This window comes from Pogonomyrmex barbatus, unplaced genomic scaffold (genome assembly GCF_055798465.1).
Source record: "Pogonomyrmex barbatus isolate J1 unplaced genomic scaffold, ASM5579846v1 scaffold5, whole genome shotgun sequence".
Taxonomy (NCBI): Eukaryota; Metazoa; Arthropoda; class Insecta; order Hymenoptera; family Formicidae; genus Pogonomyrmex; species Pogonomyrmex barbatus.
The window spans coordinates 8,442,665-8,465,326 of record NW_028297149.1 but is presented as its reverse complement, the minus strand read 5'-3'; the positions used below and the strand labels follow the sequence as shown (position 1 = coordinate 8,465,326).

The 22,662-nt window shown below is 31.6% G+C and overlaps 6 protein-coding genes across 8 annotated transcripts in view; 1 reads left to right on the top strand and 5 right to left on the bottom strand.

The window, feature by feature from the left end:
* The window catches only part of nvy (CBFA2/RUNX1 partner transcriptional co-repressor nervy), a 34,806-nt gene extending 32,175 nt beyond the window's left edge, over positions 1-2,631 (top strand). The window contains exon 8 of the mRNA XM_089081382.1: positions 269-2,631. Within this exon, the coding sequence (XP_088937508.1) occupies positions 269-523 (255 nt within the window). The 3' untranslated portion in view covers positions 524-2,631. The remainder of the gene's footprint in view (positions 1-268) is intronic.
* LOC105424770 (nucleolar protein 9) lies at positions 2,632-4,947 on the bottom strand. Of its 2 annotated transcripts, none has more exons than XM_011635175.3 (2): positions 4,787-4,947; positions 2,632-4,673 (listed from the first exon to the last, which is right to left on the bottom strand). In XM_011635175.3, the coding sequence occupies exon 2, from the start codon at positions 4,652-4,654 to the stop codon at positions 2,837-2,839; it is 1,818 nt and encodes a 605-aa protein (XP_011633477.2). In that variant the 5' UTR covers positions 4,655-4,673; positions 4,787-4,947; the 3' UTR covers positions 2,632-2,836. The 2 variants fall into 2 exon arrangements, with proteins under 2 accessions (XP_011633477.2, XP_011633478.2); XM_011635176.3 differs by having other exon boundaries at positions 4,773-4,944.
* A 1,061-nt stretch (positions 4,948-6,008) lies between these two features.
* Positions 6,009-9,888, bottom strand: LOC105424771 (uncharacterized). Its single transcript, XM_011635177.3, has 2 exons — positions 7,422-9,888; positions 6,009-6,725 (listed from the first exon to the last, which is right to left on the bottom strand). Exons 1-2 carry the CDS (start codon positions 7,431-7,433, stop codon positions 6,321-6,323), a joined length of 417 nt encoding a protein of 138 aa, XP_011633479.2. The 5' UTR covers positions 7,434-9,888; the 3' UTR covers positions 6,009-6,320.
* Positions 9,889-10,588: 700 nt separating this feature from the next.
* Positions 10,589-14,793, bottom strand: LOC148935426 (choline/ethanolamine transporter flvcr2b-like). The gene is made up of 7 exons (XM_089081749.1): positions 13,125-14,793; positions 12,828-13,059; positions 12,439-12,676; positions 11,737-11,948; positions 11,477-11,580; positions 11,251-11,361; positions 10,589-11,072 (listed from the first exon to the last, which is right to left on the bottom strand). Exons 1-7 carry the CDS (start codon positions 13,331-13,333, stop codon positions 10,739-10,741), a joined length of 1,440 nt encoding a protein of 479 aa, XP_088937875.1. The 5' UTR covers positions 13,334-14,793; the 3' UTR covers positions 10,589-10,738.
* nrm (neuromusculin) overlaps positions 11,873-22,662 on the bottom strand; it is a 162,461-nt gene continuing 151,671 nt past the window's right edge. Inside the window, exon 20 of the mRNA XM_089081742.1 lies at positions 11,873-11,948. The gene's annotated coding sequence lies outside the window, so the exon portion shown is untranslated. The remainder of the gene's footprint in view (positions 11,949-22,662) is intronic.
* Positions 14,911-18,700, bottom strand: LOC105424773 (choline/ethanolamine transporter flvcr2a). 2 transcript variants are annotated; one of them, XM_011635181.3, is made up of 8 exons: positions 17,794-18,700; positions 17,505-17,718; positions 17,205-17,436; positions 16,819-17,056; positions 16,077-16,288; positions 15,815-15,918; positions 15,591-15,701; positions 14,911-15,408 (listed from the first exon to the last, which is right to left on the bottom strand). In XM_011635181.3, exons 2-8 carry the CDS (start codon positions 17,711-17,713, stop codon positions 15,072-15,074), a joined length of 1,443 nt encoding a protein of 480 aa, XP_011633483.2. In that variant the 5' UTR covers positions 17,714-17,718; positions 17,794-18,700; the 3' UTR covers positions 14,911-15,071. The 2 variants fall into 2 exon arrangements, with proteins under 2 accessions (XP_011633483.2, XP_011633482.2); XM_011635180.3 differs by having other exon boundaries at positions 17,505-17,793; positions 17,917-18,700.

The window sequence follows — 22,662 nt, the reverse complement described above, 5'->3', positions numbered from 1 at the left end:
CTATTGTAACTAAAATAACAGAAATTCATTCTCATTCATGTTAATGTTAAATTTCTAGGAAATAAATATAGCTAATAATTGCTGTACTAATAATATACTAAATAAATAATTATTTTTTTCCATTAAATTTTTTTTTCTTTGGCTATCAATTCTATATAATTCAAATTGACTTTAATTTTTCTGAATTTTATTATTTTCTGAGTTAATTTTAAATTACTTAAGCAGAAATTAGTGTAATTAAGTGCACGAATTCTTATTTCTTTTTCAGAGTTGTTGGAATTGCGGCAGGCCCGCTCTGGAGACCTGCGGTGGATGCGGAATCGCCCGATACTGCGGCTCTTTCTGCCAACATCGCGACTGGGAGGCCGGTCATCATACGACCTGCAACAATCTGCCGCCGCGCGAACCGCGAAGATCAGCCTCGCGCAGTCCACCGAGGATCGCCGCCGCAAATCTTTCTACGAATGTTAACGAGGTCGATGCCACGCCAGTGCCATCCACCGGGGTTTCAAAGGGAAAGTGACGTCGTGGTGCTAAGAATCAGCGATCGATCAGATCGATCGATTATGAGTCGCGCTGATCGCGTGTTTCTCATAAAGACTTTTCTCTGTAAAGAATGTATGAATTAAAATGAATCAAGAGGAACTCGTTCCTGTGAAATTGAATACTTAATTCTTAAAATGGAAAATTTATCTGAAATTGTTAAATTCGGTTGTTCCCTTTTCTGTTGCATTTCCATAAGACTTAAGATGAAAAAAAGAGGACAGAGAAAAGAAAAAAAAATCAAATTTTAATTTGATTGATAATTAGCTATTTACATGGTTACATGAGAAGTTCTTATGTTTAATTCTTTTTAATTCATTCATTTTCTACAGTGTTGTCACCGATCATACATCTTCTGCGTACATTTACTATTGTGTCCTTTTCTTTCCGTGAAACCGACCGGAGATTTCTTTTGTAATATATCTGGATATATGAACGGACGAATATAAACAAAAATTTCTCAAATTTAACATAACGAAAAAATTAATTACGCGCTTGTCAACAATGCCTGACAATCGAGCTAGTATCGGAAAATACTGGTTCGATAATCAATTTATGAATAGATCTTTAATCTCGGCGTTTCGGTTAGTTGACAAAATAGAGGATAACAAAAAAATTTGTAATTATTTAATTAATGAAAAAAGCGCGAATATTCAAATCAACGACTTGACCTTATCTTTCAATTATGTAAAAATAATAATGTTACTCAAATAGTATGTACACAAAAATATGAAAGATGTCTGAAGAATTTAAAGCATCTTTGGAAAATTTTTGTTACTCGAGTGCAATATTTTATAATTTAAACGCTTTTATGCTATCAGTGCTAGTGACCAAAAATAATCAATGTTAAAAATGCACGATCGTACAGAAAAATAGATAAATTTACAAATAAAAAATAGAAAACTTGATTACACGTTTTGAATGAAACGTCGGATGTGATAAACCCGTTTTAGAATTTTGTCAACTAATTATATAAAAAAAAAGCAACTGATTTCACAAGTAGCATAATCAATCACATAAGTGTTTGCGTTTTCCGGATAAATTAAATGCCGGCGAAATATGCATAATATTGTCGTAAATATACACGTTTATCAGCATCGTGCCAGCCGTTCTCCTTTCTATTCTCCGTCGAGAATCGCAGAGATTTCCAATCCATTTATTATCTAGGATTAAACCAAACAATAGAAATAATGCGTGTCTTAAACGATTTCTGCAATTGAAAGAATAATAGTTAACCATGAATCCAATTAATGATCGCACAGATGTGCGTTTCGTATTGTTCTGAATCGATATTAGCGGTAAATGTAGTACTACGAAACTAACTATTAGTGTAGACATTTCTTCATTTCGCCGTTAACAAATTGAATTTCTCAATATACGCGAAGCTCTCATCAAATTACAGCATTTTATTTTGACGTGATTTAAAAAATGCATTTCCTTTTTTTATTTAAAAACAATTTCATAAAATGTAAAACTTTCATTATTATCGATATCAGTTGAAAATTTACAATATATGAAATGGTGCACACATTAATTTCTCTTTTGCTCCTCTTCAATCGAGTAATATGTTCTCTCAAATGGATGTAACATTTTACTATCTCGATATTATTACGCCGCAGAATATCGTTATAAAAATAATATGTATTGCAAGATGAAGTTGATATATACATGTACACACACACACACATAGTTACAATGCATATACGCGTACACACACATAAAGTGACTTGAGTTTATTACATGCGTTCGCTCACCTCGATGTTTCGTACACGAAAAAACGAAATCACATCGATTTTATCCTAGTCAATTGATAGATTTAACAACTAATGTAACTCAAATCCTTTACTTTGCGCGCACACATCTCAGGATATAATTATCACATATATTTAAGTCTAGTCAACACAGGAAGATGAAGCGGATTTATCGATCATACGCGTTAGGAAACTTTGCTCAAATCTAGACTACGAATTATTGTAATTTTTCCTAGGCATATTGCGTTGCGGGGATGTATGATGGATCCTATAAAGTGTATTTATAAACTAACGAAATATATAATGATTATTCTATGTCAGAATGTAAGAAGCAAAATCAGTAGACTTATTTTTATTACATCCTATAAATTACATTAGAGGCAAAACGAATATTAAAGTCAGATAAAATGAATTTAAATCGTACAGATTTAATTATTTTATAATAAAATATAAAAGATACAATATTTTGTAAGAAACAATATGATTTGTATGGTACACATATAACAAATATGTAAATTTTGTCGTATTGTGGCATATATTTTTTACAGATTCTCTTTTTTCGGAGTTTTTTCAATCATATTTGCAAACATTGCTTTAATTTTCTGGTCTTTTCCTTGCAATTGCGACCACTCTTTCTTATCTCTCGCGAACAAGGGGACATTCAGCTTCATGGAAATGATCTTGCCCGATTTCGTGGATCCTAAAGATTGTCCGTCCGCGGCTAATTCTTCCATAATAAGAACTTTTTGATTCATGCGTGCCCACGCCCACATCTTATCCAAGCATCTAGATCCGTGCGTATTCTTAGCTAATTCTGCCCAAGTACCATGCAACTTTTTGCATAATTTCTCCCTGCTTTTTTCACCAATGTATTTGCTATCCATAAAAGCATCCAGGATTCGGCTACCTTTTGGATCATTGAATACTCGTAGCAACTCCTCGTTACTCATCTCTAATAAGGAGTTTACAATTTTAATGGGTTTGTTGAACTTTAATATGGCTTGTACGATCAAACTTCCATGTAAGTGAATAGATGGTTGTGGACTATCAGATTCGATCTCCAGTTGAAATAGATTCTTTAATGTCATTATACACCGTACAAGTTGCGTTTGATTTTCCGTGGATATGTCACATTTTAGCAGTTTGATCATTGCATTGACAAATGGACCTTGATTTGTCTGCAACCTCAAGCATGCATTTCCAGTGCTGACTAATATTCCAGTAAAACCTCGCTTGAATATTTTTGAGAAGTGTTCGGAGACCTTGTTGAATATTTCTTCAAAGATCTCCTTAGTAATACAATAATCTAATAATTTTTGCACGCTAAAGTTGGAATTTTGTGCCAAACATAAAGATTCCATATTTTCAGCAAAAAAAGTTTTATATAATTTCTTAAAGGTTTTTGGCTGTGCTACTATTAAACAAGCCTCCAGAATCCTAACAGAATATTCTGAATTAAATATATTTGGTAGTGTTTCGTTTTCTTTTGTTTTAAAACATTCTGTTGTAATCTTCTTGATAATAGTTTTTATTAAATTTGCATCAATATCTTTCAATGAGAACAAGATACATTGCACCATATTAGAAGTAATTTGATCCTGACCAAACTCGCAGAATTTTGGCCATTTTTGTAATCGATCGCAACTTTGCATCAACAAGTCTTTGTAAGCTTGTATTACAGGACGCCTTTTTGTGAAATCCGGTACAGTAGATTTTTTGTTATTCTCATCAGAATCCTCAATCAATCCTCCCAGACATTCTATAACTGTCCGTAATACGTAATTAGCATAACGGTCAAATACAAACTCTTCTATATTATTGAGAAAATATCTACTCAGCTTCAGAACAATATCGTTATACGATTGTACTTCAGATGGTTTAACTTCTACAATAACATTTTCCGATTTTGGGCTTGTCTTATCAGTATTCTTTGCATTTAATGTAGGATCTTTGTTGCCTCTGTCAGCACAGATAATTATTATTTTCTGCAAAATGTGACTAGCAAATGCATCACAGCTTAACTTTCTTAGAGAGGATTCGAATGCCTGGGTCAGCTTCTGAATAGCCTCCAAACTGGCATACTTCAGCAAAGATTCTATCACACGAGATCCAATTTGATTACATGCACATTCGACCTCGCGACCTGCTATCTCATCATAGACGTTCTGCACAAGCATCCTCTTCTCCTCGGACGAAGACAGATCATTGCGTATTAAATCAAGAATGCGAATCATATACTGATAGGTATTCTGGTCCAGTCCATTGTCGAAATTTCTCCGACGAGCAAATTTCTTGGCCATCTGCATATGAGAACGCTTTTTTTTCCGTTTCTTCGTGTTAATCTCGTGTTCTCCCGCCATGCTGTTCACTTCGATCAATCTATCGGATTTAGAAAAAATATAGGCTTCGCTCAGAGAAATCAACTTAACCTATATCGTTTCTTTTTCTCTTCTCTTACATATATATTTTAATAAATACCTCTCTTTACCTACCTGCCTTTATTGTTGTATGCTACTGTTTATGTAATTACAAATTGCAGAATAATAAAACGACAAATTAATAAAAGATTACATATAGAAACGCACTACATGAACACGGCACACGTGGATACATGCTTAACTTGATTTGCTTTTCATGACCTAACTTAATCTAACCTAGCTCTAAGCATTTCCTCTTTTCTTATCGATAAATTTCATATCTACTATTGGTAAATTACATTTCTATTGCTATCTTGAAAAGTATACTTGCTGTTGTAAAGCAAGTGTACGCGACAAAATGTTGCAAAAACTACTGCGAACTGTAGATCAATATGTTTTTCTCTATTATTACAAATATATTTTTACTTTCTAATTTCACTTTCTAAAACTTCTTAAAACATTTACAGAATTTTTACATTTCAAATTTGTTTCCGACAAAAATCAGAAATTTGCGCGGTCGGTCGTTCTGTGCGATTATCCGGTAAACATATTAACTAACAATCACACTATATCAATATTATAATTTTCTACTTCATAATGTAACTTGTTATGTAAAACATGTGTTACATTACACTTATATGTACATATTTATTGTTGAATGTGATATTATAATGATTGTAAATACTGCTGTCAATTGATGTTTATTTGGTATGTAATATTTGGTACAATGTACATTATATAGATTATGAATATTGTAAAATTAAATTTGAGAAAGGGAAGAAGAGAAAAGTGACTCTCTTGTCACTTTGATTACGTCATCTTAATCTTTGATTTTATGTCAAATCGCATTGCTTCGATCTGCACTGCAATATGCAGTAATCTATTTAGTTATAGATTTGCGCATTCATTGGGTGGAATATCGATATCACGAATAGATACCCGTATTTGATTCCCATATTTGAAAATCGAGAAACTGTATGAACTAAAATATTACTTAATTTATTTAATAATTTATTAATTTATTTTTTGAAATTTAAAAATTGATAAACATATGATCTCTTGATTGTTTTAATGGTATGATTTATTTTAGATAGTGCTTCTATTAAATATAATTTTTAATTTTTGATATTTTTATTACAAAGACAAACCATTAGACAGACTATTTATTTTACTGCGAAAAATTTGTATATATTTTGTTGTTTGATTGAACTATGAGAAAGAGACTTTTATATTAATTTTCCTATATACAATTTTCATTTAATAATTTTTTAAAAGCATCTGTTTTATACAATCTGAATATAAAAAAAATGAGAGGATGGCATACTTAAGAAATAAAAAATAGAAATAATCGATTTATGATCAAGATAAGATATTAATTTAATTGTATCGAATAATTTATAGCAACTTTTAAATAGGTAATGACTTTATATAGTCAGGTAAAAATTTTTTTTATTTTCATGAATTTTTTTATAATAACATTGATATAATAATAATACTTGAAATAAAAATGGATGTCAAGCAAGTTTTAAACCTCGTTCCTTGAAATTGTAAGTACAAAGTTATATCTCTCGGCAATCGATTGTACGTTTTCATTGTTCATTTCGCATTACTATGCAATGATCTGAGCTGGCAGAAACGGGAAGGTGTTGTAGACGTACACGGGTCGATTAAATGCGAAGGAATTCGCGATCGCTAATGCTGGATTCGTCGTCTCGAAATCGTCCTCCGGCTGTTCGTTGATCGCGGTTGTTGGCTCCCTGTTACGAGGTGTCGTCGTGGTTTTTACAGTGGTGGTTCGTGGCCGCGTTGTCGTGGTCGTGGTGAATAACGGATCGCGATAGGCAGTTGCGGTATCTGGGGGTTCGTAGCTTTGTAATCCCGGGGCACCGTAATACGCATGCAATCGATTGTTGTTGGGATTAAAACGCTGGCCATTAGGACGCCAGCCCCTGGGCTTATATCCCGATAAATCTGATGTCGCGGCCAGTCCGATATAAAGAAGGACGAGGATGAGCTGGAAGAAAAATATAGAATCGATTTAAATAAAGCGACAATGGCGGTGCGACAATGCGCGATCGAACGCGCTCGGGTAACGTCTGGGAGTTATTTTCGGTCATTTATTCAGTTTAGTTATTCATTTATTTCGAAAATATCGAAAATTATCTTCCTTTATTCATGATTCCTCATTTATTCAGAAACTACACACGTTTGTGTTTTTAAAATAAAAGAGAATAAAATATTGAACTTCATAATCTTTTCATTTTTGGAGATGATGAAAGAATTTAAAATGTATTAATTTAGCAAATTTAATAGATTTAATAGAATTGAAATGTATTTAAAAACTTATTAGAATGTGAAACATAATATTATTTAATTTTTATCTTTTTTAATTTTTTAAATTAATTTTTTTTTTTAAATTAAAATATATAGATTTCACGCGCACTTTAATAATAATTCATCGTTATGAGCGTTTTATTCACAATGCAAAGCAATTATCCATTTCGCATATCGATTCGCCAGTAGCGGATTAGAAATCTTGGCAAAAACATTCGTTATTGTTGTTGCACTACTATCATTATCCGATCGTATTCTTCACAGTGGTCTTCGACATGTCAGATCCGCTGTTAACGAGATAATTTCTTCGACCACAAAAGGCACGTGTTAAATATCTTTCCATTAAATACGGAAAGCAAATAGAATACTATTTTACCGTCTCTCTCATTTTCGATGTTAATACAGCTGCTAAACGCGCACCGAAAAATTTCGGACTGATCTTTGTCGGGCCGTCGATTCCGTCTTTATATGCGAAACGAGCGTGCGATGTATGAGATCGGGCGCCTAGGCTCTGTGAATACGAAACAAGGTGAAGACGAAAACGATTTCGTATTTCGTTTCCCTGCCGTTTCGTAATGCGATGTTACCCATATTACGTGTTAAGAATGTACGCGAATGTACGGCGAAGTGACGTCTGTCGTTATATTTGGGATATACGTCAATTTTATGTCGAGCATACGGTCCAGTTGGTTTCGTTCCGCTCGAGGGAACGGAACGGGATACATAAAAATCGTGGGGTAAGACGAGTCAAATATGTCGATCGAGCGTGTGTGCCTCGGTACATTTGTATTCTCCATAACTGTCTAATTTTTATATCGGAGTTTTCGCGGTGTTCTTGGCCCGTAAACAAACAGCGATAATACTGTGCCGTCGTAATGGAATATATTCCGCGGTACGTTACTCGCCGCACGGTAAATTAGCGATTTGAATGACTGATAAACGCTGCAAATGCTGCGTAGGAATTTACATGGTAGCTGCAATAGCAGCGAGTTTTCTGAGAGGTACAATACACTCGAGTTAAGTACATAGGGATAAATTATCGCGTTCTTCCTGAGGGCACACTTCTGGAGTTCATGATGATAAATTCGAAGCTAAAAGGAATGTTAATTATATTAAAGAAATATCAACTTTATCGATTTATACACGGAAAAAGTGATGACTAATGACTGTCAAAATTATGCTTGCTGATGTAACCAAATAAATTTGTTATTATATCAAAAAGATTTGTTGCTAAAAACACAATCAATATGCATTGACATTAACACAGTAGCAAATTTGTTTAGTTGTACATCAGCTAACATAATTTTGGCAGTCTTATCAGTTATTAGATGTAATTCAAAATATTCAAAATATTCATAATATTTTTTTGTGATATAAATAAACTATATTTTTTACAAAGGAAAATTAGTTAAAAGAATAATAATGATATGAGGCACATGCGTTCCTTGATGAATGTTGAATCAATATTCTTCATCACCGGATGTTTTAAGCATAAAGTGCGAGAACGCATTCATTGTAGTAGCGGGTGTTGTAATGGCTTGCGTGAATTAAAGACGTGTCTTGAATTTAAGATCGTGCGCAACTGTAATGCATACCCTATGAATTTGCAAGATCGGTGGACGTTGCTCGTTCGCCTACATGAATCCGCTCGAGGCGATCCAGAAACGTGGCGCGAGAACTAATCGCCGGATTGACAGTGAAGTTGAGCGATGACGTTAATTAGGATTCTGAGTTGTCCACGTTTAACTTGCCGACTATCATGTGTCATCGATCGCACATAACATCTTGTAATGTACGACGCTAGCTTCTGATACTTATTACCTGTCAAAGTTTTTATTTCGTCGAATTTACGTCATTTGCGTAAATCTCTATTTTATTAACAAACTGTAAGTCACTGTAAGCCTTAGACGGATATATTTTAATTAAAATTAATTTAACTAAATAATTAAAAAAAATAATTAGATTAAATTAATTTAGTAATATAATTAATTTAATTAAATAAATTCTTTAGCATAAATTAATCATTTCTTTCTTCAATTTTTTTTGCCGAAAAGATTATTAACTTTCTTTATTTTTCAAGATGCAGAGATGTTTGTACAAGAGGTCTGTAAAATTTTTGTCTGCATATATTCGTCTGCAGATATTCATTGCAAGTAAGAGGAAGTATAATTTTTATCTGGAAAATTCTAACGTCCAACTTACATATTTGCGCGACGAGAAAGATAAATAGAAAAGACGAGCGCGCGGCGCGCTATCACGCGACTCGCGAAATCGAGATAACAACGCTGTCGCAGACAGACGGCACGAGTGTTGGGTTGATCGAAAGCATGCGATATAATAGCCCGCGCGTCGAGAGAACTTTTGTTCTCTGATTGAGTATATCAAGTATTCTGGTCGAGTAACAAGTGGTAGACGCGTCCGTCATGTCACGCGTCAAATGCAGCGTATTATGCGGCGTTCATTTCCATGGTTATCTAAAAACAAACGCCGAGGTTATCTTCTCTCCGTTGATGGCGGATTCGTCGGCACTCGTAATGGCTTTTCCTATTCATCGATGCGCGCGTGGCGGAACCGATATAGGCGAAACTTTTACGTATATTATTTTTCGGCAAGTTGAACATTTGAAGGCAATCACCACGATGATATTTTTTTCGGGGTATTTAAAAAAGATTAAAATTTACATAACACAGGAACGTTTAATAGAAAAAAAAATAAATTTTTGACAAATGAAAAATTGTCTCGTGATGGTAGTCGACAAATAAAAAACATTTGTCAAAACGTAACAAGCATATTTATTTTTTCAAGCTACTAGACAAGCATCAGGTTTTTGTACAGCACGTTTTAACGTTTTAACGTTTTAACGAAATATGAGGAATTTGCGCAATGTTTTGCGATCGTTTATTTATTCATATTTAAATATGAATTTATTCATATTTAAATTGCTTTAAAATATATTTTAAAATTCTATTGAAACATGTTTGTTCTACTATTTGTTACTATTTGTTAATTTATATTCACATTTTGCATTTTTCACAATGTTTGTTTCACAATGTCAGTTTGTCATTTTTTTAAATGTTTGTATGTAATGTTAAATAAGAGACTTATTTTATGATTTATTAGTAAAGTTGATATACAGAAAATGAATTGTTTTCAATTAAAACAAATTTAACGCATCTAGCAAAATTATTTGAGAACATTAAATATAAATATAAAAATTGGAATAAGTTAGTTTTCACTTATAAAAATTTTTAAGAGAACTTCTTAAGAAAAATTAATCTTTTATTTAAATATGTAAGAATCTCACTGCTAATTTTTAAAAGTACTATGCGGTGTTAAATTCCCTTTTCTAGCATAGTAGCATAAAGTTAATCTTGTTGGAGTAATCTCGCGTTCCATTTTACGGTAGAAGTACAGTATCAAAGTATGTTACTTGTTGGCAAGAGAGTTCTCTTTCGTGAAAAAAAAAAGATTTAATATACTTACGATTTTACGTCCATGTAAAAAGCGACGGATAATTTCCATTTGTGCACAATGTGGGATTAATTCTTTTCTTAGGCATTTATTATAACGTTTCACTTAAAAGATGTGTAAAAATAACACTGATAAAAATTGGAGTACAAATATAATCACATTGTTCGAAAATTCAATAATAATAACAATTGATCATATTTATGTCTATTAATTATTAAGCTACTAAGTTAATTGATGAGTTTCTGGAATGCCATCGATATCCTTCTCAATCCTCTCAATTTCTTCATACTGAGCCTTTTTTCTCGCATCTTGTCGTCTTTGTTCGTCTTTCGTTATTACGGTCAAGATGAAGCCGAGCAGTAGAGTCAAGCATAAGCCGATGTGCACCGAAATATCGCCATATGCGTTCAGTAATAATCCTAATATTATAATGAGTGTAATGCCGTAAATGCTGGTCGTTATATTGAGAAATCCTGCAGGTATATTCTCCGATTCTGGATACGTAAATTCGGTGCACAAATCAAATCCCAATGCCAGATATCCAGACATGAAGTATCTACAAACAAATGATACTAAAAATGTAATAAATATATTATATTCTTAGAAAGTTATAATAAAATTAATAATTTTTAAAACAAGATCCCAAACCATAAACAAAATTAACAAAATAAAGAGACTTATTGTATTTGATTAAATAATCAAAAGAGAAACTTTATTATCTACGTATTTCATACCCTAAGAAAATTGCCGACACGTATACCATCCATTTTATGCCGACGCAAATGGATATTGCAAATAGTATTTGACCACAAATTGTAAGAAAATATACTACCAGAGCAGTTTGTCTAGAAATATAAATTATTAGTCGATATTTTGTGTATTTCTTCGAGTATATAATTTAAAATACATGCTGTCAAAATCATTTAAAATTTTTGAGATAATTATAAATATCTTTCTTACTTGAACTTATGTGTCTTATCAAGAATGATACCAAAACTAACGGAACCGGCCAGACCGGTAAGAATTATAGCTAAACCAATTCTGCCTGCATCTTCTTCTCCATTCTATAACATATACATGGCATATATCTTTAATTGAAATATATTTCTATGTAATATATAAAGATATTTTCAGATATTTTTGATGTAAATTTATAAAAATTTGCTAAAATTTTTTTTCTTTTCGTGTTCAATCTGCTGCATCGAGATTCATTGGCTTACCTCGAAGTGCGCGAGAAATATTTGATTGAGCAATGTAGATATAGCATTCAGCACGGCGTTATTCAAACCATAAGAATTACAGAGCATGATGAAGTTTTTATTTTTGCTAAGTCTTTTAATCGATGCCGCAAATTCCTTTCTTTTCTTCGTCTGATTTATTTTTTGCAGCGCTCGCGTCTCGCTCGGCGGTAGTTTTGGCTTGTTCTGAAATACTGACGTAAAAGCACATTCAGAAGATTAAAACGCGATAATCTTTTTTAGAGCGCAAGCGATCTTTAATTAATTAGCAGTTCATCTTCTCGCTATTGAGAAATAAAAACAACCTGTATAAAGAAGCCGAGATTAAAATAGATTATCGATTGGAAAATTTAGCTATGTTGAAAATCTGATAGATATATTAAGTAAGTTACTTTAATTAATACTTATGAGATTATTTTAGTTTAACCAAAGTTAACATATGAATAATACAATATTTAAATGAAGATACAAATTTTTAATTAATAGAGAGAAAACTGTATATATATATATATATATATAAAATTAATTTTTTATTATTTATTATTTAAGTTAAAAAATATCTCTTACATTTAAGAAATTATAAAGAAACAAGAGAAATTATACATGATTAAAGTTTAGATTTATTTTAATTATAAGAATTAAATAATTTTATGCGATGGATAATTAATTACATGTAATACTTACATATGAGCACAAGAAGCAATAGAATTGTGGAGACGATTGCAACTATCCAGCATAAACGTAATAGATCGTTGCCGATGTCATTTATGTTGTCGTGGTTTCTCACTATTATAGGTGGTAAAAGAAAACCCAACGCTATTCCTAACTGATAGCCGAAAAGACCTAATGACGTGGCGGTTGAGAGTTCGTTGGAAGGAAACCATTGCGCGGCCACGCGTCCTGGTAATGGTAGGACTAAAGTCTAATATAGAATAATTATCATTAAAGGAGTATGATAGTGTAGGAATATAATAATTAAATAATGATAAAAAGGGAGACAGAAAAGAAAATGTTAAGATCTTATAAAGAAAATGAAAAAAAATATCAAGAATAAATCAAGAAATAGCAAGAACCTGCGCGATTCCAACTATCGAGTGACCGATGAAAAGGACATAATATCTGTCAGGTTGAACCGAAAAGATTTTTATCCAGGCGCCTAGGCAAGTTAAACCGGCACCTATGATAATCGTCCATCGCAGACCGCATTTGTCCGTCAAATATAATGCTGGGAATATGAATATCGCATAAAATAACATGAACGACATCGATGTCCAGTCAACCATTAACGAAGATACTCCATAGTATCTAAATAATATATAAAAATAGCTTTTATATTGAATACTGAATGCATTTTCAGGTAAATACGATACCTAGTAATAATATTAGTTATAATCGAGTATTCGATCCACTGGGAAGAGTTCGTTCCAGTATAAAATATATAAATGGCCAGCATCAACCATCTTTTTTTATACACTTTTAATTTTATTGGTTCATTGTTAACAGGTTTCTCAGATTTTGTTATTTTTGTCGGATTTTTTACCGCGAGTACTTCGCTCAGACTTTTATCTTCTATCGTCATTCTCACTGTTTGGCGAAATTACGTTTATGAAATATTTTTGTTATGTGCTTGTTTGAGTTAAAAAAAATTACAATTTTAAACCTATATTAACAAAAAGATAGATTTTACTAATTTAGCACAATTTTTTTAATAAATGATATTTATTTTTAAAAATTGTAGAATTATACAAATTATATTTAAGTCAATTCTAATCACACTATTAAAAATTTACTTATAAAATTTTGAATAGCAATTCTTTAAATGTAGCAAGTACTTTAAATGTACAAGTCATAATTGTATTTCACATTTCAAGATTTTTCATATTTTGTATGATACAGATAATTTCAAAAAAGCGCGACGGTGAAGAAATGGAAGAAATTGATCGAAATTAAGATGAAATGTAACTGCGCTTCGTGTATAATTCTGTTGGAAAGATAGATTCGTTTAATGAATTTACCTTATCTATATATGAACAGTGACAATAGTGACATTATTAATTCAAAGACTTAAGGCACTAACTGTACTTAGTCTTATCACGATTTTTATCCCTGATTCGGTTGCTGAGTTTTAGCACAATTTTAAAATAAGTCGTACGATAGCACGCCTTGTTCACTCTTTTCTCCGCCTGTCCATGGGTTCGCTCTTAGGATCCGCGGTCGCCGAGAAAATCGGTGCACATTCTCTCTCTCTCTCTCTCTCTCTCTCTCTCTCTCTCCCTCTCTCTTTCCTGTTGCCCGTCCATGGGTTCGCCCTTAAGATACTCACCGAGTAGCTTGATGCATTTCACTCCTTTTTCTTTATTTGTAGTGATCCGTACCGAATTATCGCGTCTCCCCGGACAGAAGCGGAAAAGAGTCCTAAAGCATCTTAGACATAAATTGAACAATCAGGTTCAACGCGCACTCGCGGCAGCAAGACAGACCGGCCCGTTCACGGAAGTGGACATCGCCGCCATTCTCCACGCAGTCCAAGATTTACAGCCGATCGGCCTGTTCGTGGAATCAGATTTCTCTGCCACTCTTCGCGGAAAACGAACCGACCTCTCTGATCGATTTATCTTCCTTAGCAGAGCAACAGTCGTCCCTCGAAGATTCCAGTCTCGAAATATTCTGCCGCCAAATATGACAATACCCTCGATTTATCTCCCTCCGCCGGGAACATTTTGCGTAGGGATCACTATTAATAAGGACATCAAACTCTTTACGCGGAGGACCCGCGATGTGATTCCCTCGTTTCGTCCTTCCGATCTTCTTTCGTACCTTATTTCAATCAACTGTTTTTATGGCGCTTTCCCTAATTTTTCTCCTCGCATCGCGGAATATATCAGGTAACCCCGTAATCTTGCGCATGAAAGAATCGATTCGCAAGTCGATACCTTCAATGTCGATCTGCGAGAGAAAAAGATAAGAAGAGAACAAACAGTTCCGAGTGTTCTTCCGAGCTCCACCAAATCAAACTTCTCCTTTCGGACCTTAGATATAACATCATGTTACTTGTTGGTAAGAGAATACTCTTTCATAAAAAAAAAAAAGATTTAATATACATACGTCCGTGCAAAAGCGATGGGTAATTTCCATTTGTGCACAATGTGTGACTAATTCTATTCTTAGACATTTATTATAGCGTATCACTTAGAAGATGTGTAAAAATAACATTGATAAAAATTGGAGTACGAATAAAATCACATTGTTAAAAAATTTAATAGTATATAATAATTGATAATATAATAATTGATCTTATTTGTGTCTATTAATTAAAACTACTGAGTTAATTGATGAGTTTCTGGAATGCCATCGATATCCTTCTCAAGCCTTTCAATTTCTTCATACTGAGCCTTTTTTCTCGCATCTTGTCGTCTTTGTTCGTCTTTCGTTATTGCGGTCAAGATGAAGCCGAGCAGTAGAGTCAAGCATAAGCCGATGTGCACCGGAATATCGCCATATGCGTTCAGTAATAATCCTAATATTATAATAAGTATAATGCCGTAAATGCTAGTCGTTATATTGAGAAATCCTGCAGGTATATTCTCCGATTCTGGATACGTAAATTCGGTGCACAAATCATATCCCAACGCCAGATATCCAGACATGAAGTATCTATAAACAAATGATACCAAAAATGTAATAAATATATTATATTCTTAGAAAGTTATAATAAAATTAATAATGTTTAAAACAAGATCCCAAACAATAAACGTTAACAAAATAAAGAGACTTATTGTATTTGATTAAATAATCAAAAGAGAAAAGAGAAACTTTATTATCTACGTATTTCATACCCTAAGAAAATTGCCGATACATATACCATCCATTTTATGCCGACGCAAGTGGATATTGCGAATAGTATTTGACCACAAAATGTAAGAAAATATACTACCACAGCAGTTTGTCTAAAAAATATAAATTATTAGTCGACATTTCGTGTGCATTTCTAGCATAATTTAAAATACACGCTGTCAAAATCATTTTAAATTCTTGAGACAATTGTAAATATCTTTCTTACTTGAACTTATGTGTCTTATCAAGAATGATACCAAAACTAACGGAACCAGCCATACCGGTAAGAATTATAGCCAAACCAATTCTGCCTGCATCTTCTTCTCCATTCTATAATATATATATGTGGCATATATCTTTATTTGAAAAATATTTCTATGTAATATATGAAGATGTTTTCAGATATTTTTGAAATAAATTTATAAAAATTTGGTAAAATTTTTTTTCTTTTCGTATTCAATCTGCTGCATCGGAATTCAGTGACTCACCTCGAAATGCGCGAGAAATATTTGATTGAGTAATGTAGATACAGCACTCAGCACGGCGACGTTCAAACCATAAGAATTACAGAGCATGATGAAGTTTTTGTTTTTGCTGAGCCTTTTAATCGATGCCGCAAATTCCTCTCTTTTCTTCGTCTGATTTATTTTTTGCAGCGCCCGCGTCTCGCTCGGCGGTAGTTTTGGCTTGTTTTGAAATACTGACGTAAAAGCATATTGAGAAGATTAAAACGCGATAATCTTTTCTAAGGCGCAAGCGATCTTTAATTAATCAGTTTATCTTCTCGCGATTGACAAATAAAAACAAACCCCGGAAAGAAGCCGATATTAAAATAGATTATCGACTGTATTGGAAAATTTAGCTACGTTGAAAATCTAATAGATATATTGAATAAGTTATTTTAATTAACACTTATAAGAGATTATTTTGGCTTAACGTTTGCCAATAATGATCGCTTAAAAAAGATACAATCAAGTTATATTTATCAAAGTTAACATATGTACAGCACAATATGTAATTGAAGATACAAATTTGTAATTAACAGAGAGCTAACAATATGTACATATAAAATTAATTTTTTTGTTATTTATTATTTAAGTTAAAAAATGTCTCTTACATTTAAGAAATTATAAAGAAACAAGAAAAATTATTATTAACTTTTAGATTTGTTTTAATTATAAGAATTAAATATTTTTATACGATGGATAATTGATTACATGTAACACTTACATATGAGCACAAGAAGCAATAGAATTGTGGAGACAATTGCAACTACCCAGCATAAACGTAATAGATCGTTGCCGATGTCATTTATATTGTCGTGGTTTTTCACTATTATAGGCGGTAAAAGAAAACCTAATGCTACTCCTAACTGATTGCCAAAAATACCTAGTGACGTGGCGGTCGAGAGTTCGGTAGAAGGAAACCATTGCGCGGCCACGCGTCCTGGTAATGGTAGGACTAAAGTCTAATACAGAATAATTATCATTAAAGGAGTGTGATAGTGTAGGAGTATAATAATTAAATAATGATAAAAAGGGAGACAGAAAAAAATGTTAAGATCTTATAAAGAAAATTAAAAAAATATCAAGAATAAATCAAGAAATAGCAAGAACCTGCGCGATTCCGACTATCGAATGACCGATGAAAAGGACATAATATCTGTCAGGTTGAACCGAAAAGATTTTTATCCAAGCGCCTAAGCAAGTTAAACCGGCACCTATGATAATCGTCCATCGCAGACCGCATTTATCCGTCAAATACGTTGCTGGGAATATGAACGTGGCATAAAACAACATGAACGACATCGATGTCCAGTCAACCATTAACGAAGACACTCCATAATATCTAAATAATATATAAAAAAAAGCTTTTATATTTAATACTATGTCTGCATTTTCAAGCAAACATGATACCTAGTAACAATGTTAGTTATAATCGAGTATTCTATCCACTGGGAGGAACTCGTTCCAGTATAAAGCATATAAATGGCCAACATCAACCATCTTTTTGTGTACACTTTTAACTTTATTGGTTTATTGTTAACAGATTCCTTAGACTTTATTATTTTTGTTGGATTTTTTACCGTGAGGACTTCGCTCAGACTTTTATCTTCTATCGTCATTCTCACTGTTTGACGAAATTACGTTTATGAAATATTTTTGTTATGTGCTCGTTTGAGTTAAAAAAATTACAATTTTAAACCTGTATTAACAGAAAGTCAGATTTTACTAATAATTTTTTTAATAAATAATATTTATTTTTAGAAATTGTAGAATTATACAAATTATATTTAAGTCAATTCTAATCACACTATTAAAAATTTACTTATAAAATTTTGAATAGCAATTTTTTAAACGCGGCACGATTCAGAATTGTATTTCAAGATTTTTCATATTTTACGAATTGATTTTAAAAAAATGCGACGGTGAAAAAATGGAAGTTGATCGAAATTAAGATGAAATGCAACTGCGCTTCGTGTACAATTCTGTTAGAAAGATAAATTCTTCCTTACATTTAATGTTGTGCGATAAATTTACCTTATCTATATGAACAGTGACAACAATGACATTACTAGTACAAAGATTTAAGGAATTGACTATACTTAGTCTTATCACGATTTTTATCACCGATTCGGTTGCTGAGTTTCAGCACAATTTTAAAATAAGTCGTACGATAACACTGTCTTGATAACACTTTTTTTCTTGTAGTGTCATGTCACTTTCATGTCATTTACGCATGCAGTGACGTAATGCGTATGCGTAGCATCACTACATGGAATGTATGTTACGTTATTAAATGTTGCGTCATTGTATTTCTGTTAGAGATTAAAATTGGATTCATATTGCTAAAATAGAAAACTACGCAAGTTACAAAACATAAATCATGCGAAAATCCATTGGATTTAACAGGATTGTGTAAAGCGAAATACACACCTGAACCGCATGACAATGACATTTTCTAATGAGTAAATATTATATTGAGGTAAGATCCAAGTAATTTCTCATTCTGTTTTAGAACATATTAGATATATTAAAAAGAAAAAACAAGAAAAACTTATAATCGATTTTATTAGCAAAATTTACTAATAAAATTTTTTAAAGTTCAAAAAGTTTTTAACAAGGAAATTTTGTTTGTAATCTACACATTGAATCAAGAAAATCAAGAAAATTTTGCTTTCAATGTATATATATATATATATATATATATATATATATATAAAAATATTATCCAATTTGAGATAATAAAACATTGTCTATGTTTATTTATTTAAAAATATAATTACAATTGCGATAAATTTATTATTTCATTATACAAATCTTTTCTTATAATAAATAATATCCATTTTTTTACAAACTTTTCACTATGCATGATTTTTCCAAATTATATATATTTAATCAATATTTATAATATTTGCTTGTAAAAAATTAGCATTGGATATTAATAATCATTATTAATTATTATATTTTAACAAAGTTTAATATAAATTGTATACGATACGATATGTGTATCATGTTACGTTACAATATACTATGCAAAATAAAATATAATAATATTTGCACAGAATTGGTATAATTGTAACGTACGAAGTATAGATATCGTATCAATGCAGCTAGCAAATAGTTCCATAGAGAGTTAAGAAATTAGAATCAGAATATGAGAATCAAAATTAGAAAATTATGTACAGTCGTAAAGTCATAGAGTACGGTTTATCGCATGTTTAAGTGTAACACAAATACATATCTTGCAATCTGTTATCGTAAGAAAGAAAGAGACAGAGGAAATTACGAGGATATTGCAACATTCACTTTTCGTTGGAAAACACTCGTTCTGGAAGAAACAAGAGAATATATTTTACTTCGTGCGCGAGGTAAGCTACCAAATTGAACTTTATGCATTGTACATCAGAGGATTTCGATATCGGTCTTGCCTCATGGGTTTCTGTGAGAAAAGATGTACAAGTAACACGCAATACGTTTTCCATCGACGTGAGAATTCCCACGCGTCAGAATTTTGTGACATCGGAAAACTCGATACAGCACATCCTTTCCAGCGCGGTGATTCGGATATGAAACTGCGAACGTCGCTTACAGTCGGTTTAATGGGCAAAGATATAAAATCTACGCGCGTTTCCCATGTTTCCTTTTTGTTTTTTATATTCAGAGCAGAATTTATCGTTGGAAAGAGTATTTCGACAGAATTTATAAAGTAAAAAACGATAATATTCTAAATCGAATCTTGTGCATAATTTCCTTTAGATAAATGGAATAATAATAATAGATTAAAACTGTCAAAGATTTATGTATAATCGCAACTTTAAAATAATCTCATAAATGCAAGATTTGCAAGAAAAAAGAGTCTTAATAATTCTGTATGAGATGTCAAAAATATTTACATGTTAATGTTTTGATTTTTATCCATATTTAAAGAGTGCATGTACGCTATTATTGAAACTTGAAAGTATCGAAGTATCTAATTCAATTCAAAATTTAATTTTGTCCTTTGTCCGCGATTCGAATTGATACTTTCACTTTTTTTGCTTATTTCAAGTAGCTTCAATAGCTCATCATAAATCGCGGATTCGAAATCGCGTATTTCAATAGCTGCGTGTACAAAGGAGTATAATACTAATAATATAATAATGTAATAAGTAGCAGTGTAGTAATTGTTTAAATTTAAATTTAAATTTGCTTCTGCAGTGACCAATTTTTTTTCTTTTGGATGTATTCAAAATTGTTTCAGATAAGTTTTGCAAAATATTCTTATTATAATTGTTTTATTAATAAAAATAAATAAGTAATATTTGATAAATTTATAAATCACAATAAAAAAAATCAAATAATAACTAACTATATAACTATATAAATAAGAAAAGTATTATAGAGAATAAGTGATGTGCTTCACTCAGATATTTTAATACCTATTATAAAAGAAACATTAAATATTTTATTTTATGCTATTCTATATTTAATTTTATTGACTTACCTGGTAATGATAAGAAGTGAACGTAATGTTTTGCATATAACAGAATTTTATTGGACGTTACACGTTAACAATAAAGGCGACGCAAATGTAATCCTTTTAATTTTACATAAATCTAGAGTTTATTACAAAATTAAACGTCTCTAATGTAACTCTTGTTCACTAAGCCGTTCGAATTTTTTAAATGCATGGTTATTATTTTAGTATGTTGTGTACAATGATGCGTATCAAAGAAATGGCTGAAATCTGAAAAAAAAACGTTATGACAAAAACGTGCATTTTCATTGTAAAAATATATGACTTGTGCTCATTACTTCCGTATATAACTGAGTATTTTGTAAGTTTAATGCATTTTATGTGAAGAAACTTTATCGTTAACCATACTTTTCATTTTACACATATTCTTCGATTATTTTAATGGGATCTTGCATGAGTATGTTACAAATGATTGATCGCTATGATTGTATAATTCAAGAAAATGATCGTCTGCAATTTTATATAAATGTTAAATCTATACACATATCTAAGTATTCATATTATTTGACTCTTATTACGATTGAGTGTTTTACACTTCTTGAACGCTTGGGATCGGGAGATTTGCCATATTATAATGAGTATACTTAAAGTATACAATGTTCGTTATAAACTAATCAATTCACCGAGCAACAGTTCACAGGGCGATGTTTCAAATATAAAAATTGGTGAAAAATCACTTTACACTTCTAGCGTAAGTTATTATACAGTTACGTTCATACAAGTTTACGTATACAGTTAGGTGGCTAGTTTCGAACGTGTATATATATATTAGCAAACATCGGTCAGACATTTTGCGACACATAAATTAGTTCCGAAAAATGTTAATACTCTTTTTTATCCTCTTTATAAATACACGTAGAGAGAAAGAAATTTTTATATAATTTGCATTAACGAGACCGAAATTTTTTTCCAATTTTGCGGTTTCAGAGAGAAAGTATAGAAAACATTGACTAATTTAGGCCACAATACTAATGAATTATTGTATCGAATAATTTAAATAATTACGTTAGCCGCTAAATTGCGGCATGCAATATTCTTTAATGAAGAACTCCAATATTATAATTATGAGAGCAAAACCTTTTATAAGATTGGCAGACCGATATTGGCAGTATTTTATTAATATCCACCAAATGAAATCAGATTTCATTCTTCATAAATTGCATGTTTCAGTGCCATACTGTTTGTATATTCGCAATGACATTTTAACAAAATTTTGTAAATATATTCATATTTGAATATTAAATGAATATTATATGATAATTGGATATCGACGTAAAAAAGAGATATTTTCATGTCCGCTCATTTCGTTCATTTAATTTTTATCCAACTTCAAAAAGTTTATGTTTTCCTGATGATACGTTCGTTCGTTCTTCTCATATTGCTACGAAATATATTCCACATTTCAGAATTAAATTTTGTTCCTTTTAATACAACGCAAGAGCAATAAAACCGGAAAAGTATAATTCCTTCCTTATCATCTCTTTTCTAGGATGGAATCTGACACATCGTGAACACATTTTCGCATTTGTTTTAAAAAGAACGATTATATCTCATATATATTTGTTCGAAAAGATTGAAGTTATTTTCCTTTATAAATGATATATTGTAGAAACATATGATGTATAGAAATGCTGAGATTTATCGCACATGCTTTAGCTTATATTATTCTTTGATAAATTTGGAATCGATCTTTTCACAAAATTTGATAAATCATCTTTTTTGCAGTTCTCTACAGATGGTTAAAAATACGAATCATAAAATTTTGTTAAAATAATTGCATTCTTTCTTTTATTACTTTAGCGGTAGTCTAATTTAAAACTCTACAAAGATCCTTTATGTAATTTTGTATAATAGCAAAAAGATATAAAAACAAGAGGTTGGCGCTCAATTAAATTTTTTTTATGCTCAAGTTGAATCAAGAAAAATCGACTTTAAATCGATCAAAGAATTCGTGAATGAATAAAAGTATTAAGATTCCCAAAGGAATCTATGGCACCCGGTCTGCATATCGATGAATAGAGCGAGTTGTGGTTTGAGAACAAAACGACGCGATTA

Excerpts from the sequence above, each read along its gene's own strand:
- LOC105424770 (XM_011635175.3), bottom strand. The coding sequence starts at position 4,654 with ATGGCGGGAGAACACGAGATTAACACGAAGAAACGGAAAAAAAAGCGT.
- LOC105424773 (XM_011635181.3), bottom strand. The coding sequence starts at position 17,713 with ATGACGATAGAAGATAAAAGTCTGAGCGAAGTCCTCACGGTAAAAAAT. Across the intron at positions 16,289-16,818 it reads ATTGCTTCTTGTGCTCATAT|TATTTCAAAACAAGCCAAAA; the intron begins GTAAGTGTTACA and ends CTTTTACGTCAG. Across the intron at positions 15,919-16,076 it reads TATTTCTCGCGCATTTCGAG|AATGGAGAAGAAGATGCAGG; the intron begins GTGAGTCACTGA and ends TATATATTATAG.
- LOC148935426 (XM_089081749.1), bottom strand. The coding sequence starts at position 13,333 with ATGACGATAGAAGATAAAAGTCTGAGCGAAGTACTCGCGGTAAAAAAT. Across the intron at positions 11,581-11,736 it reads TATTTCTCGCGCACTTCGAG|AATGGAGAAGAAGATGCAGG; the intron begins GTAAGCCAATGA and ends TATATGTTATAG. Across the intron at positions 11,073-11,250 it reads GTGTCGGCAATTTTCTTAGG|ATACTTCATGTCTGGATATC; the intron begins GTATGAAATACG and ends ATTTGTTTGTAG.